At 47.7% G+C, this 15,730-nt stretch overlaps 1 protein-coding gene across 1 annotated transcript in view; it reads left to right on the forward strand.

Moving 5' to 3' along the window:
• cdk19 (cyclin-dependent kinase 19) overlaps positions 1-15,730 on the forward strand; it is a 347,911-nt gene that overhangs the window by 17,561 nt on the left and 314,620 nt on the right. Inside the window, exon 2 of the mRNA XM_038799152.1 lies at positions 1,431-1,506. Coding sequence (XP_038655080.1) covers positions 1,431-1,506 — 76 coding nt within the window. The remainder of the gene's footprint in view (positions 1-1,430; positions 1,507-15,730) is intronic.

Here is a 15,730-nt window from a genome sequence, read left to right on the forward strand (position 1 = left end):
GGTGGATGGTATCTGGTGTTCTCATTGGCGGGATCTACCGGTTCCACCGACAGTAAATCCCTGCTGCGGGTTTTCCAGCAGCAGGAATGCATACAGTGGGAAATGCCTGATCCTGAAGTCGGCCAATGGTGGGCCGCCTCCGCCGCCGCAAGGGGGTGTAGAAATACCTGCCCAGTGTCTGTAAGGTAGGATTCTGTGAGTATTACTGTTGCTGGACTGGTCTGTGACACAGCTCTCAAGCCCCTGGATATACTTTGCAGGGTCATCAGGGCTGGTTGCCTGTATCAATGCTGGATGGTCTATCTAATTCATTCTTTCTTAAATGTTATGTCAAGTATACAACTGAGTGCCTTGCTAGGTCATTAAAAAGTCAACCATGTCGGTCAGATCAGTTAAAGACGATAGATTTCCACCTCTGAAGGACATTAGTGAACCAGGTGGCTTCTACACAATTGATGAAAGCTGTCCATCACTGAGACAAGCTTTTAATTTCAGATTTATTAGTTGAATTTAATCTCCTTCAGCTACCATTGTGGGATTGGATCCTGTGTCTGCAGAGCATTAGCGTGGGCCTCACGATTATTAGTTTCATTTACGTTAACACTGTGCCGCCAGTTCTGGGTACAGATGTACTTCATGCCAGCCAGCAAGCTTATTCCTGTAGTGTAAGGGTCTTGCACATATAGAGTTAATGTGGGGCTAACCCACACAGTGATGTAAGAGAACACATGACCCACACCTAGGAGTCATTTTAGTGTTGGACAGAGCTGTGTGCACAAGCAAACATGGAGACAGCTCCTCGTTTTAACTCTTTTCTGTATAATATGTACATAATTCTTGTTATTAATAAATACATAGTTAACCTACTTAAGACTACGAAGATTGCATGAAGACCGACCGAACAGTAATATAAAGTCAACAAACTATAATTGTGCAATTGTTTCTTCCATATAAATCTACATTTCCTGGATGGATCAAATCAAGAGCTCCAAAACAAGCACAAAAGATCATGGTGGCACAGTGGTTAGCACTGCTGCCTCAGCACCAGACACCCGAGTTCAATTCCAGCTTTGGGTGACTGTATGAATTTTGTACATTCTCCCCGCGTCTGTGTAGGTTTCCTCCCACAGTCCAAAGATGTGCAGGTTAGGTGGATTGACCATGATAAATTGCCCCTTAGTGTACAAAAGGTTAGGTGAGGTTTCGGGGATAGGGTGGGGGCATGGGCCTAGGTAGGGTGCTCTTTAAGAGGGTTGGTGCAGACTCAATAGGCTGAATGGCCTCCTTTTGCACTGTAGTGATTCTATGATTATAATGGCCTCTGTGCCTTTGTGTTACTGTATATTCAGCTATATCGTCAGAAAAGACGTTGCTAAATGTCCCTTTCTATTTTGTATAGAGAATGTTGAATTTTCTATTTTCTCTGGCAGGAATGATGAGAAAGAGTATGCTCTTAAACAGATTGAAGGCACTGGTATCTCCATGTCTGCGTGCAGAGAGATCGCTGTAAGTATACCAGATTGACTTAGTTTATATGTGAGATTTTTATTCCTGTAAAACGTTTTTTTTATGATCTGTGACAGAAATTTTTTTATGCAAGGATGGTGGGTTGTAGAATCTGTGATTGAACCGGATAATTCCTTCAGTATTAATCTATATTTGTGACATTCATTTTCACATTAAATAATGGGAAATTATATACAATAACTGGGTTCTGTAAAAGAGAAACACCTGTTCTTTCACTTTCAGTATTTCAAAATAATTCATCTGCTTAATTCCCATGAACCAACATTATTACCTTCCATTGTAGGTGTTTTGAAGTGAACACTAAAAAACAAAAATGTTTTTTCAGTAAGTTGACAATATGGTTTCTCTGGTCTATTATATTTGTTTTGTCCTGAACCTTTGATCACCTCTGAAACATGTGAAGATTATAGGATGTGACGAAATGTATGAAACTTCAGAATTGCTCAAACAAATTAGCATCTTTCTTCCTTCATCATCACATAACTGCACATATTTATAGCTGAATCTTCGGCCAATGTCAGGAAAGAGGGCGATGACTTCTGGTGACGGTGATGTGCTGAGCAGACACACACCAGGTGGCTCTCTGTGGAACACAGCCAAATGGGCACTTCCAAGTAAAATTAGCCCGAACATTCGGTAGCATCTCACCCTCAATTAAGAAATGGAAAGAACAGAGCCGGCATGCCAGCAAATGGGATCACGGGAGGCCGAATAAACGGTAGGAGCGGAGGAAAAGGACACGAACAACAGGCGGGAGAGCCAGCGGACCCACGACGGGACTCTCTTTGTGGGGGGGGGGGGGGAGGAGAAGAGAAGAGACTGACGACCCGAGCATCAGCTTCCCCCCCCCCCCCCGATTAGAGCCGATAAAGGTGGAAATTAAGGTGGCAGTTACAAAACCATAGGTCGCCATGCAAATGGCGATTGATGGGCTGGGGAAGAAGGTAATAATAATAATCTTAATTATTGTCACAAGTAGGCTTACATTAACACTGCAATGAAGTTACTGTGAAAATACCCTAGTCGCCTTTCCGGAGGCGCAGGGAAAAATGACCCAGGAGCCGGAGAAGGCATCGACGGACCAGAGCGACAAGACTATCGTCCTGGAGGCTGAAATCAAAAGGTTGGTGGCAACCCAGGGAAGCTGGAAGGGGAAAGTTGAGGACCAAGAGAGTAGGCCCCGACGCCAGAACATTTGGATTGTGACCTGCCAGAGGGTATCAAGGGCAGGAACCTGACAAGCTATCATAGATCATAGAATTTACAGTGCAGAAGGAGGCCATTCGACCCATCGAGTATGTGACCCAAATGCTGGGCAACCTAGTCGGGAAGGATGGCTTACTCAACTTCCTTCGGGCAGCACGGTAGCCTTGTGGATAGCACAACTGCTTCACAGCTCCAGGGTCTCAGGTTCGATTCCAGCTTGGGTCACTGTCTGTGTGGAGTCTGCACATCCTCCCCGTGTGTGCGTTGGTTTCCTCCGGGTGCTCCGGTTTCCCCCCACAGTCCAAAGATGTGCAGGTTAGGTGGATTGGCCATGATAAATTGCCCTTAGTGTCCAAAATTGCCCTTGTGTTGGATGGGGTTACTGGGTTATGGGGATAAGTTGGAGGTGTTGACCTTGATTAGGATGCTCTTTCCAAGAGCCGGTGCAGACTTGATGGGCCGAATGGCCTCCTTCTGCACTGCAAATTCTATGATATCAACCCCCCCCACCCCCCACCCCCAGAGATCAATAGAGCACACAGTTCGCCACTGCCGAAGCCCAAGGCGGGGAACAATTGAGGGCGATTATTGCAAAATTGTATCCGGATCGGGAGAAGATCCTGAGGTGGGCGAGACAGACGAATGCAAGAAGCTGGGAAGGACACAATATGGGTCTATCATGACATTGGGGTGGACTTGGCAAAATGCAGGGCCGAATTTAACCAGGCGAAATCGGACCTGTACAGGAACGGAGTAAAATTTGGAATGCTGCTCCCAGCTAGGCTCTGGGGCATGTTCCAGGATAAGGAACACTACTTCGGCGGAGGTGAATGTGTTTTGTTCGGACGAACGACCTGAACAACGGGCAGCCAAAGCAATGCTAAAATATGATGGAGACACAATATATTTGCATGGGACTGTGCTGCCTCACTTTGATCAGAAAGACCAGATCACAAGGAAGGGTGATGGCAGCGGAATGCAGACAAGGGTGAGGCATAGGCAGTGGGAGTGGACAGTCAGCGGGTACACGACAGGAGTAAGACCGGCCCCCGGAGGGGGGCCACCACATTAGCTGGGATAGCTAGCGCAGAAAGTACGATAGCAAGGGGAACACTTGAGTTTGTGGTGCAACAATAGTGCATCTGACTCAAGATCAAATGGTTGCGTGTTCAAATCACGTAAGGCTCACGGAATTTTTCTGCAACTGGTTCCAGGAATTTCTCCTGGTGTGGGAATGTTCTCAATCATTCTGTTCAAAAGCCAAATGCAAATAATCTTGGGGCGGCGCAGTGATTCGCACTGCTGCCTACGACGCTGAGGACCCGGGTCACTGTCTGTGTGGAGTTTGCACATTCTCCCCGTGTTTGTGTGGGTTTCACCCCCACAATCCAAAAATTTGCAGGGTAGGTGAATTGGCCACAATAAATTGCCCCTTAATTGGAAAACAAATAATTGGGCACTCTAGGTTTTAAAAAAAAAGTACGATAGCAAGGGGGCTGCAGTGCAGAGGGAACGCCTGGCGGTGTGTGGTGGGGGGGGGGGGGGGGGGGGGGGGGTGGTGGAGGAGAAACAGGGAGAGGTAACAGGGGAGAAGGAACACAATGGGAACACGAAGAGAAGAAAAGGGTAGGTCTCAGATTGGTTTCAGCAGGTAAGATGCAGGCCAAGGGAACAAGATGGCACTGCAAGCAGCCACTTTGGAGAGTCCCTAAAAAAAGGAAGCCCTGGAGTGCAGGGACGCACCCATGTGGCATACACACAGCTGGCGGCCATATTGGGTGCCCCCTGGACAAAGGGAAACCCCAGAGCGCAGGGGCCGTGCCTCATGGTGAGAATGGCGACCGTGGCCATTTTGGATGGCCCCCTAACAAAACGAAACCCTGGAGTGCAGGGACACATCCACCAGGTAAGTATGGTCGATCCCACAGGAAGGGGGGGGGGGTGCGAACAGAAACCCCCCACCATGATTATCACCTGGAATGTCAGAGAACTTAATTGCCCAGTGAAAAGATCCAGAGTCTTCGCCCATTTGAGAAGTTTGAAAGTTGACAGTCTTTCTGCAAGAGACACACCTCAGGGAGAAGGACCGACTGCGGTTAAGGAAGGACTGGGTGGGACAGACCTACCATTCATGCTACAGAACGAGGGCTGGAGGGGTAGCAATACTGATTAGCAAGAGGACAGGAATTATGGCTATAAAGGCGGTTAAGGACAGAGGGGGACGATAAGTCATGTTCAGCGGTGCCCTAGACGGGGCACCGTTAGTCCTGGTAAACATGTATGCGATCAACTGGGACATGGATTTCATTAAAAAGACAATGGTGGAAATCCCTAACATCGACACACACCGACTTATCACGAGGGGCAACTTTAACTGCATACAGGACCCACTGACAGACGGATCGAGACCCAAAACGGGGAAAAAGACAGGCATGGCTAGGGAACTGGGAACGTGAGCAGATGGGGCAGTGGACCCATGGCGGTTCCTACATCTTGGTGAAAAGGAATTCTCGGGCTTTTCGCTGGTGCACAAGGTATGCACCCGTATTGACTTCTTTGCGGTGGGGAAATTGGTGCTTCCAGAAATAGTCGGAGAGGAATACTCCGTGATAGTCATCTCCAATCACGCTCCATATTAAGTGGATGTGAGGTGGAGACGGGCTGTGCCTAATGCCTGCATGGAAGTTATACAAGGACCTCTTGTATAAGGGGGGGCAGGGACATCACTAACAACCAGAACGACTCCATCCTGGAGGTCGACAAAAAATACTCTGCGGCCCCGACCGTGGAGAGGAAAAAGCTACAAATGGACTTTAACCTGCTATAGCAGTGCACCAACTCTGCCAGCCGCGGGGCACCTTCAGCGAACATACATTAATGATCCAGAAGAAGGAACAGAAGGCACTGTTGCTATGTTTGAAGATGATACAAAAATCTGTAGAGGGACAGGCAGTATTGAGGAAGCAAGGGGGCTGCAGAAGGATTTGGACAAGCTAGGAGAGTGGGCAGTGAAGTGGCAAATGAAATACAATGTGGACAAGTGTCAGGTTGTGCACTTTGGAAGGAGGAATTTAGGCGTAGACTATTTTATAAATGGGGAAATGCTTAGAAAATCAGAAGTACAAAGGGACTTGGGAGACCTTGTTCACAATTCTCTTACGGTTAACGTGCAGGTTCAGTCGGCAGTTAAGAAGGCAAATCAATGTTAGCATTCATGTCGAGAGGGCTAGAATACAAGACCAGGGATGTACTTCTGAGACTGAGACCCCATTTGGAGTATTTTGAGCAGTTTTGGGCCCCGTATCTAAGCAAGGGTGTGCTAGCCTTGGAAAGTGTCCAGAGGAGGTTCACAAGAATGATCCCTGTAATTAAGAACTTGTCGTATGAGGAACGTTTGAGGACTCTGGGTCTGTATTTGTTGGAGTTTAGAAGGATGAGAGTGGATCTTATTGAAACTTACAAGATACTGCAAGGCCTGGATAGAGTGGACGTGGAGAGGATGTTTCCACTTGTAGGAAAAACTAGAACCAGAGAACACAATCTCAGATTAAAGGGACTATCCTTTAAAACAGAGATGAGGAGGAATTTCTTCAGCCAGAGGGTGGTGAATCTGTGGAACTCTTTGCCGCAGAAGGCTATGGAGGCCAATTCACTGAGTGTCTTTAAGACAGAGATAGATAGGCCCTTGATTAATAAGGGGATCAGGGGTTATGGGGAGAAGGCAGGAGAATGGGGATGAGAAAAATATCAGCCATGATTGAATGGCGGAGCAGACTCGATGGGCCGAGTAGCCTAATTCTACTCCGATGTCTTATGGAACATGGAGAAAAGGCTCGTCGCCTGTTGGCTCACCAGTTGAGAAAGCAGGCAGCCACGAGGCAGATAGTACAGGTGAAAAATAGCAGAGGCTGACTGGTAGCCGAACCAGAAATGGTCAACCAAGCATTTGAGGCCTTCTACTGGGGACTGTACACCTCCGAGCTCCATGATGGGGACCTGGGGATGAAATACTTCCTCGAAGGACTGGAACTACCAGTTGTGGGGGATGACAGACATGGGGAGCTGGAAGCACCAATAGGACTGGGAGAGATTATGGAGAACATCAACTCATGCAGGCGAGCAAAGCGCTGGGACCCACTGTGTGGTCTAGGGACGGGGTTCACCTCGTGGGTGAAACTCCTGTACAACGCCCCCAAGGCAAGTTTCGGACCAACACCAGTAGCTCTAAATATTTCCAACAGCACAGAGGCACAAGGCAGGGATGTCCACTGTTCTCGCTCTTGTTTGCCCTGGCAATTGAACCTCTGCATTAGCTCTGCGAGATGCGAAAGGCTGGAAGGGCATCCGAAGAGGAGGCAGAGAGCACATAGGCTCACTCTATGTGGATGACCTGCTCCTCCAGACCTGAAAGTATTATGAAGCTCCTTGAAGAGTTTGGGGCCTTCTTGGGTTACAAACTCAACCTGGGCGGAACGAGACATTCCCGATGAACCTGAACGAGGGAGGGTCAGAGTTGGGAGCGTCTACCGTAGAGAGATGGGAAGCACTCCTGCTTTCCCTGGTGAGGCGGTTGCAGACCATAAGATATAGGAGCAGAATTAGGACACTCAGCCCATCGAGTTCCACAGATTCACCACCCTCTAGCTGAAGAAATTCCTCCTTATCTCTGTTTTAAAGGATCACTCTATCCAGGCCTCGCAGTGTCCTGTAAGTTTCAATAAGATCCCCCCTCATCCTTCTAAACTCCAATGAGGACAGACCCAGAGTCCTCAACCGTTCCTCATACGACAAGCTCTTCATTCCAGGGATCGTTGTTGTGAATGTCCTCTGGACCCTTTCCAAGGCCAGCACATCCTTCCTTACATACGGGGCCCAAAACTGCTCACAATACTCCAAATACAACCTCAGAAGTACATCCCTGCTCTTGTATTCTAACCCTCTTGACATGAATGCTAATATTGCATTTGCCTTCCTAACTGCTGACTGAACCTGCATGTTAACCTTAAGAGAATCTTGAAGAAGGACTCCCAAGACCCTTTGTGCTTCGGATTTCCAAAGCATTTCCCCATTTAAGGGGCAATTTTAGAGTAGCTTATCCACTTAACCTGCACATCTTTGGCTTGTGGGGATGAAACCCACACAGACACGGGAGAATATGCAAATTCCACATGGACAGTGACCCAGGGCCGGGATTCAAACCCGGGTCCTCAACCCCGTAGGCAGCAATGCTAACCACTGTGTCATGTGCAGCCCTCAGAATTTTCCCATTTAGAAAATAGTCTATGCCTCCATTCCTCATTCCAAAGTGCATAACCTCACACTTTTTCACATTGTATTTCATCTGCCACTTCTTTGCTCACTCTCCTAGCCTGTCCAAGACCTTCTGTCGCCCCCCCCCCCCCCCCCGCTTCCTCAATACTACCTGTCCCTCTACATATCTTTGTATCATCTGCAAACGTAGCAACAGTGATTTCAGTTCCTTCATCCAGATCGTTAATCTATATTGTGAAGAGTTGTGGTCCCAGCACCGACCCCTGAGGCACACCACTAGTCACTGGCTGCCATCCTGAAAAAGACCCCTTTATCGCCACTCTCTGCCTTATGCCAGTCAGCCAATCCTCTATCCATGCCAGGATCTTACCCTTAACACCACGGGTTCTGAACTTATTTGACATTCCTATGCAGCACCTTGTCAAAGGCCTTCTGGAAATCTAAATAAACCACGTCCACTAGTTCTCTTTTGTCTAACTTCCTTGGTACCTCCTCAAAGAGCTCCAACAGATTTGTCAGACACGACCTCCCTTTGACAAAGCCGTGCTGACTCAGTACTATTTTACCATGCACTTCCATGTGCTTCTCAATCTCATCTTTAATAATGAACTCTAAAATCTTACCAATGACTGAAGTCAGGCTAACAGGTCTATAATTTCCTGTCTTCTGCCTCCCTCCCTTCTTAAACAGCGGTGTTATATTACACTTTCCAGTTCTCTGGGACCCTTCCTGCCTCCAGTGATTCCTGAAAGATCACCCACCACCAATGCCTCCACAATTTCCTCAGCTATCTCTTTTAGAACTCTGGGGTGTCGTCCATCCGATCCAGATGACGTATCCAACTTCAGACCTTTCAGTTTCCCCAGAACCAGCTCCTTAGTGATGACCACTTCACTCACCTGTGCCCCCTGGTTCTCCTAGAGCACTGGCATCCCACTGGTAACTTCCACCGTAAAGACTGATGCAAAGTAACTATTCAGTTCCTCTGCCATTTCTTTGTTTCCTATTATTACCTCTCCAGCCTAATTTTTCAGTTGTCCAATGCCTATTTTTGCCTCCCTCTTACCCTTTATATTGTGAAAAAACTCTTCCTAACTTATTTTGTATTACTAGCTGGCTTATACTCCTATTTCATCTTCTTCCCCTTATAACTTTTTTTAGTTGTCCTCTGCTTGCTTTTAAAGGCTTCCCGGTCCTCTGGTTTCCCACTAATCCTCGCCACTTTGTATGCTTTTTCTTTTGTGCTGTCCTTGACTTCCCTCGTCAGCCATGGATGCCTTGTCCTCCCCTTAGCATGTTTCCTGCTCCTTGGGATGAATTTCTGTTGTGCCTCCTCAATAACCCCCCAAAACCCCTGCCATTGCTGTTCCACTGTCTTCCCTGCTAAGCTCCTTTTCCAATCAACTCTGGCCAGCTCCTCCCTCATGTCTTTGTAGTTACCCTTAATTAATTGTAATACTGTTACATCTGATTCCACTTCTCTTTCTCAAACTGCAGGGTAAATTCTATCATATTGTGGTCACTGCTCCCTAAGGGTTCCTTCACCTTAAGATCCCTAATCAAGTCTGCCTCATTGTGCATCACTAAATCCAAAATTGCCTGTTCCCTAGTGGGCTCTTTCACAAGCTGCTCCAACAAAACGTCACTTAGACATTCCACAAATTCCTTTCCTTGGGATCCACTACCAACCTGATTTTCCCAGTCCACCTGCATATTGAAGTCCCCCATGATTATTGTAATTTTTGTGAGGGCCACGAAGAATCCAGCACGAGTTAAAGGATAGAAAGAAATAACATTTATTTACAATAACATATATATACAGAAGCAACTCCCTTGCTGCTCACTCCTCTCTAGCTGGTTCCAAACTGGCCAGCTTTATTTATGCAGGGAATCTGCTAATGATTTCTCCGCCCCCCTCATTGGGGAAACTCATACTCCCAAAGGGCAGCACGGTAGCATTGTGGATAGCACAACTGCTTCACAGCTCCAGGGTCCCAGGTTCGATTCCGGCTTGGGTCACTGTCTGTGCGGAGTCTGCACATCCTCCCCGTGGGGATAGGGTGGTGGTGTTGACCTTGGGTAGGGTGCTCTTTCCAAGAGCCGATGCAGACTCGATGGGCCGAATGGCCTCCTTCTGCACTGTAAATTCTATGAGATTGTGGGATTGCCATTAGTCCCCAGCCAATGGTGAGCAGGCAGGTTATAACAGTAATATTGCCTTTTTTACATGCCTTTTCTCTCTCCTGATTTATTTTCTATCCCGCATTCTGACTACTGCTAGGGGGACTGTACATAACTCCCATCAGGGTCATTTTACCTTTGCGATTCCTCAACTCTACCCACAGAGATTCTATGCCTTCTGACCATATAATCGCACCTTGCTATAGATTTAACTTCATTCCTTACTAACAATGCAACCCCGCCCCCTTTGCCCATGTGCCTGTCCTTTCAATAGGACACATCCTTGGATATTTAGATCCCAGCCTTGATCCCCTTGCAGCCACGTCTCTGTGATGCCCACAACATCGTGCCAGCCAATTTCAATGTACGCAACAAGCTAATTTGCCTTGTTCCGTACACTGTGCGCATTTAGGTACAACACCCTCAGTCCTGCATTGACCACCTCCCTTCTCATAATTGTATCTTTTACGCTCTGCCTGAGAGTGATATTGTTCTCTTATTTTTGTTCTCTATGTCCCCTTCAGTTATTACACCTTCTAAGCTGGCACTCTGGTTCCCCTGATTCCCCTGCCAGACTAGTTTAAATCCTCCTAAATGACTCTAGCAAAACTCCCAGCCAGGATATTGGAGCCCCTCCAGTTTAGATGCAACCCGTCCTTCTTATACAGGTCACACCTTCCCCAGAAGAGATCCCAATGGTCCAGAAATCTGAAACTCTCCTCCTACACCACCAGTTTAGCCACGTAGTTAGTTGCTCTATACTCCTATTTATAGCCTCCCTGGCACGTGGCACAGGGAGTATTCCTGAGATAATCCTAGAAGTCTTGCTTTTTAGCTTACTGCCTAACTCCCTGTACTCCGTCTGCAGTACCTCATCACTCTTCCTGCCTATGTCGTTTGTACCTATGTGTGCTGCGACCTCTGGCTGTTCACCCTCCCCCTTCAGGATGTCCTGTGTATGTTCAGAGACATCCTTGACCCTGGCACCAGGGAGGCAACACACCATCCTGGAGTCTTTCACTTCCACAGAAGCGCCTATCTGTGCCCCTTATCAAAGAGTCCCCTATAACTATTGCTCTCCCACACTTTGCCCTCTCCTGCTGAGCACCAGAGCCAGTTGTGGTGCCACTGTTCTGGCTGGCGTCGTTTTCCCCCTGATAGGCTATCCGCCCCCCCCCCCCCCCCCCCCCCCCCCCCCCCCCCAAACAGTATCCAAAACAGTGTACCTGTTAGAGAGGTGGACAGCCACAGGGGATTCCTGCACTGACTGCCTGCCATTTCTAGCGGCCACTCATCTGTCTGCCTGCACCTTGGGTGTGACCACGTCTCTATTACTCCTGTCTATGACGCTTTCCGCCACCTGCATTCTCCTAAGTGCATCTAACTGCTGGTCCGACCAAACCACACGGTCTGTGAGCAGTTGCCATTGGTTACACTTCCTGCAGACGTAGTCAATCAGAATGCTGGAACCGTCACGGATCTCCCACATCTCAGTTAGAGCACTGCGCCCCGCTGAGTGACATTTAAGCACTAGTTAAAATAAATACTTATAAATTGTTATTCGATTAAGTTACAATTAACTATGTGGTCCCCAGTGCTAGATTTTTACTGTAAAATTAAATGCTAAATACTAATCCCTCAGGTTTAGTTACTCCTCTACCTAGTTAATTAATCAGTTTTAATTCGTTTTTTCAATGTTTTTCTTTCAAATTTAACAGATTCCCTACCAGCCAATCAGGTCACAGCTTTACTGTGACAGCACTTTTCAGATTTTCCCCCCCACAATTTGAAAACGGAGAGACACAGACACAAATACCACTTACTGTCCCAGACTGCACTCCGGATTTCTCCCGCTCAGAGACACAGAGAGACACAGACACAAATACCACTTACTGTCCCAGACTGCACTCTGGATTTCTCTCGCTCAACCCCACACAAAGAACAAAGAAAAGTACAGCACAGGAACAGGCCCTTCGGCCCTCCAAGCCCATGCCGACCATGCTGTCCGACTAAACTACAATCTTCTACACTTCCTGGGTCCGTATCCCTCTATTTCCATCCGATTCATGTATTTGTCAAGATGCTGCTTAAATGTCACTATCGTCCCAACTTCCACCACCTCCTCCGGCAGCGAGTTCAAGGCACCCACTACCCTTGGTGTAAAAAAAATTGCCTCGTACATCTACTCTAAACGTTGCCCCTCGCACCTTAAACCTATGCCCCCTAGTAATTGACCCCTCTACCCTGGGGAAAAGCCTCTTACTATCCACTCTGTCTATGCCCCTCATAATTTTGTAGACCTCTATCAGGTTGCCCCTCAACCTCCTTCGTTCCAGTGAGAACAAACCGAGTTTATTCAACCGCTCCTCCTAGCTAATGCCCTCCATACCAGGCAACATTCTGGTAAATCTCTTCTGCACCCTCTCTAAAGCCTCCACATCCTTCTGGTAGTGTGGCGACCAGAATTGAACACTATACTCCAAGTGTGGCCTAACTAAGGTTCTATACAGCTGCAACATGACTTGCCAATTCATATACTCAATGCCCCGGCCAATGAAGGCAAGCATGCCGTATGCCTTCTTGACTACCTTCTCCACCTGCGTTGCCCCTTTCAGTGACCTGTGGACCTGTACACCTAGATCTCTGACTTTCAATACTCTTGAGGGTTCTACCATTCACTGTATATTCCCTACCTGCATTAGACCTTCCAAAATGCATTACCTCACATTTGTCCGAATTAAACTCTATCTGCCATCTCTCCGCCCAAGTCTCCAAACGATCTAAATCCTGCTGTATCCTCTGACAGTCCTCATCACTATCGGCAATTCCACCAACCTGTGTCGTCTGCAAACTCACTAATCAGACCAGTTACATTTTCCTCCAAATCATTTATATATACTACAAACAACAACGGTCCCAGCACTGATCACTGCGTAACACCACTAGTCCAATTAGAAAAGCACCCTTCCATTGCTACTCTCTGCCTTCTATGACCTAGCCAGTTCTGTATCCACCTTGCCCCCTCACCCCTGATCCTGTGTGACTTCATCTTTTGTACCAGTCTCCCATGAGGGACCTTGTCAAAGGCCTTACTGAAGTCCATATAGACAACATCCACTGCCCTACATGCATCAGTCATCTTTGTGACCTCTTCGAAAAACTCTATCAAGTTAGTGAGACACAACCTCCCCTTCACAAAACCGTGATGCCTCTCACTAATACGTCCATTTGCTTCCAAATGGGAGTAGATACTGTCTCGAAGAATTCTCTCCAGTAATTTCCCTACCACTGACGTAAGGCTCACCGGCCTGTAGTTCCATGGATTATCGTTGCTACCCTTCTTAAACAAAGGAACAACATTGGCTATTCTCCAGTCCTCCGAGACAGCACCTGAAGACGGTGAGGATCCAAAGATTTCTGTCAAGGCCTCAGCAATTTCCTCTCTTGCCTCCTTCAGTATTCTGTGGTAGATCCCATCAGGCCCTGGGGACTTATCGACCTTAATATTTTTCAAGAGGCCCAACACCTCGTCTTTTTGGATCTCAATGTGACCAGGCTATCTACACACCCTTCTCCAGACTCAACATCCACCAATTCCTTCTCTTTGGTGAATACTGATGCAAAGGATTCATTTAGTACCTCACCCATTTCCTCTGGCTCCACACATAGATTCCCTCCCCTGCCCGTCAGTGGGCCAACCCTTTCCCTGGCTACACTCTTGCTTTTTATAGACGTGTAAAAAGCCTTGGGATTTTCCATAACCCTATTTGCCAATGACTTTTCGTGACCCCTTCTAGCCCTCCTGACTCCTTGCTTAAGTTCCTTCCTACTTTCCTTATGTTCCACACAGGCTTCATCTGTTCCCAGCCTTCTAGCCCTGACAACTCCCGATATGAAGGAGTTGCCTGCCTTACCTGCTACTCACCAATCAGCTCTCTCCTTTGTCGTCACCTGCAGCAGGGCAAGGCCACTCACTGGAAATTTGAGTGTAACAAATCAAGTAATAAAAAGCACCTCCTTTCACCCAGCCTCGAATTCCCACCTAGCTTCAAATTCCCAGCTCCCAAACACACTCTCCAATGTGTCTCACTCTCCAATGTGTCTCACTCTCCAATGTGTCTCACTCTCCAATGTGTCTCACTCTCCAATGTGTTCTCTCTGTCTCACTGGGAGTGAGCTACAAAATCCCTTCTTAAATAGGCCTGATCTGGGATGGGATGACTCACACACCTGGTAACTTTAGAACAAAACAATTGCAATCAGTAACTCCTAATTAGGCTTTAGGTGATTGACAGTTAGCTCAGTTATGTGAGTGGATGGGGCAGCTCCTTATTAACCTTTACTGTATCCTGATGATCAAGAGGAACATACTGCCAAGGTTCTGATTCCCGTTTAGATCCATACCAATCTTCATCCCCAAAGCCTTTTTCCAAGGGGTGTGTGTGTGTGTGTGTGTGTGTGGGGGGGGGGGGGGGGAGAGACACTGGGCAGTCACAGTCAAAAGAGTGAAGGAATGGATATGAGTACCGAATACCGAATGGGTGAGGCTGGAGGTGTCCTGCAAGAGAGCAATCCTCCGAGCCCTTGCCATGGCAGAGCTCCCATCTGCCCCCTCACCCCCGACAAAGTACATACCCTGCCCTTTGGTGGTAGCCTCATTGAGGACATGGAACCAAATGGGACAATATTTTGGTTTAACCAACATGTCCTCCATGGCTCCCATCTGCTGGAACCACAAATTCTCACCAGCCATGCTAAACGTCACCTTTAAGAAGTGGAGACAGGATGGGGGAATGCCAGCGGTCAGGGACTTTTACAGAGGGGACAGACTTGCAACCCTTGATGAACTAACGGAAGAACTGTAGCTACTGAAAGGACAGGAACTCCAGCACCGATAAATAAAAAACTTTCTCCACATGGAAACAATGAGGTACCCTTGGGTTCCGAGAGACACTTTACTGGAGGAACTACTGGATGCGGACAGTAGGGATAAGGGGAAATGTGGGGACATTTATGGACATTTCTGGAAAGGGCAGGAACATCATTGGACAGAGCTATGCAAAAAGGGGAAGACAAACTCGGGACGAAAATACGATGGAGACTCTGGTGCGAAGCACTAAGTTGGGCCAATTCCACCTCCTGTGCAAGGCTAAGCCTCAAGCAGTTTAAAGTGGTGCACAGTGCACCTAACCTGAACCTGAATCAATAGGTTCTTCCAGGGGATGGAGGACAAATGTGAACGGTGTCAGGGAGGCCCAGCCAACCATGCTCACGTGTTCTGGGCCTGCCCCAGCCTTATTGGGCCTGAATATCCTTCTTTGAGACGATGTCCAAGGTTGTGGGGCTGAGGGTGGAGCCGTGCTCGAGAGCAGGTCTTTGAGGTTTGGGACCAACCAGAACTACATATGGGGAAGAGGGTCGACACCCTGACTTTTGCTTCCTTAATCGCACGCTGGAGAGTCCTGCTTGGCTGGCGATCAGCAGCACCACCTACAGCTGCAGAATGGCTGGCAGACCTGTTGGAATTTCTCCACCTGAAGAAGAT

The sequence above is a fragment of the Scyliorhinus canicula genome, chromosome 6 (genome assembly GCF_902713615.1).
Source record: "Scyliorhinus canicula chromosome 6, sScyCan1.1, whole genome shotgun sequence".
NCBI lineage: Eukaryota > Metazoa > Chordata > Chondrichthyes > Carcharhiniformes > Scyliorhinidae > Scyliorhinus > Scyliorhinus canicula.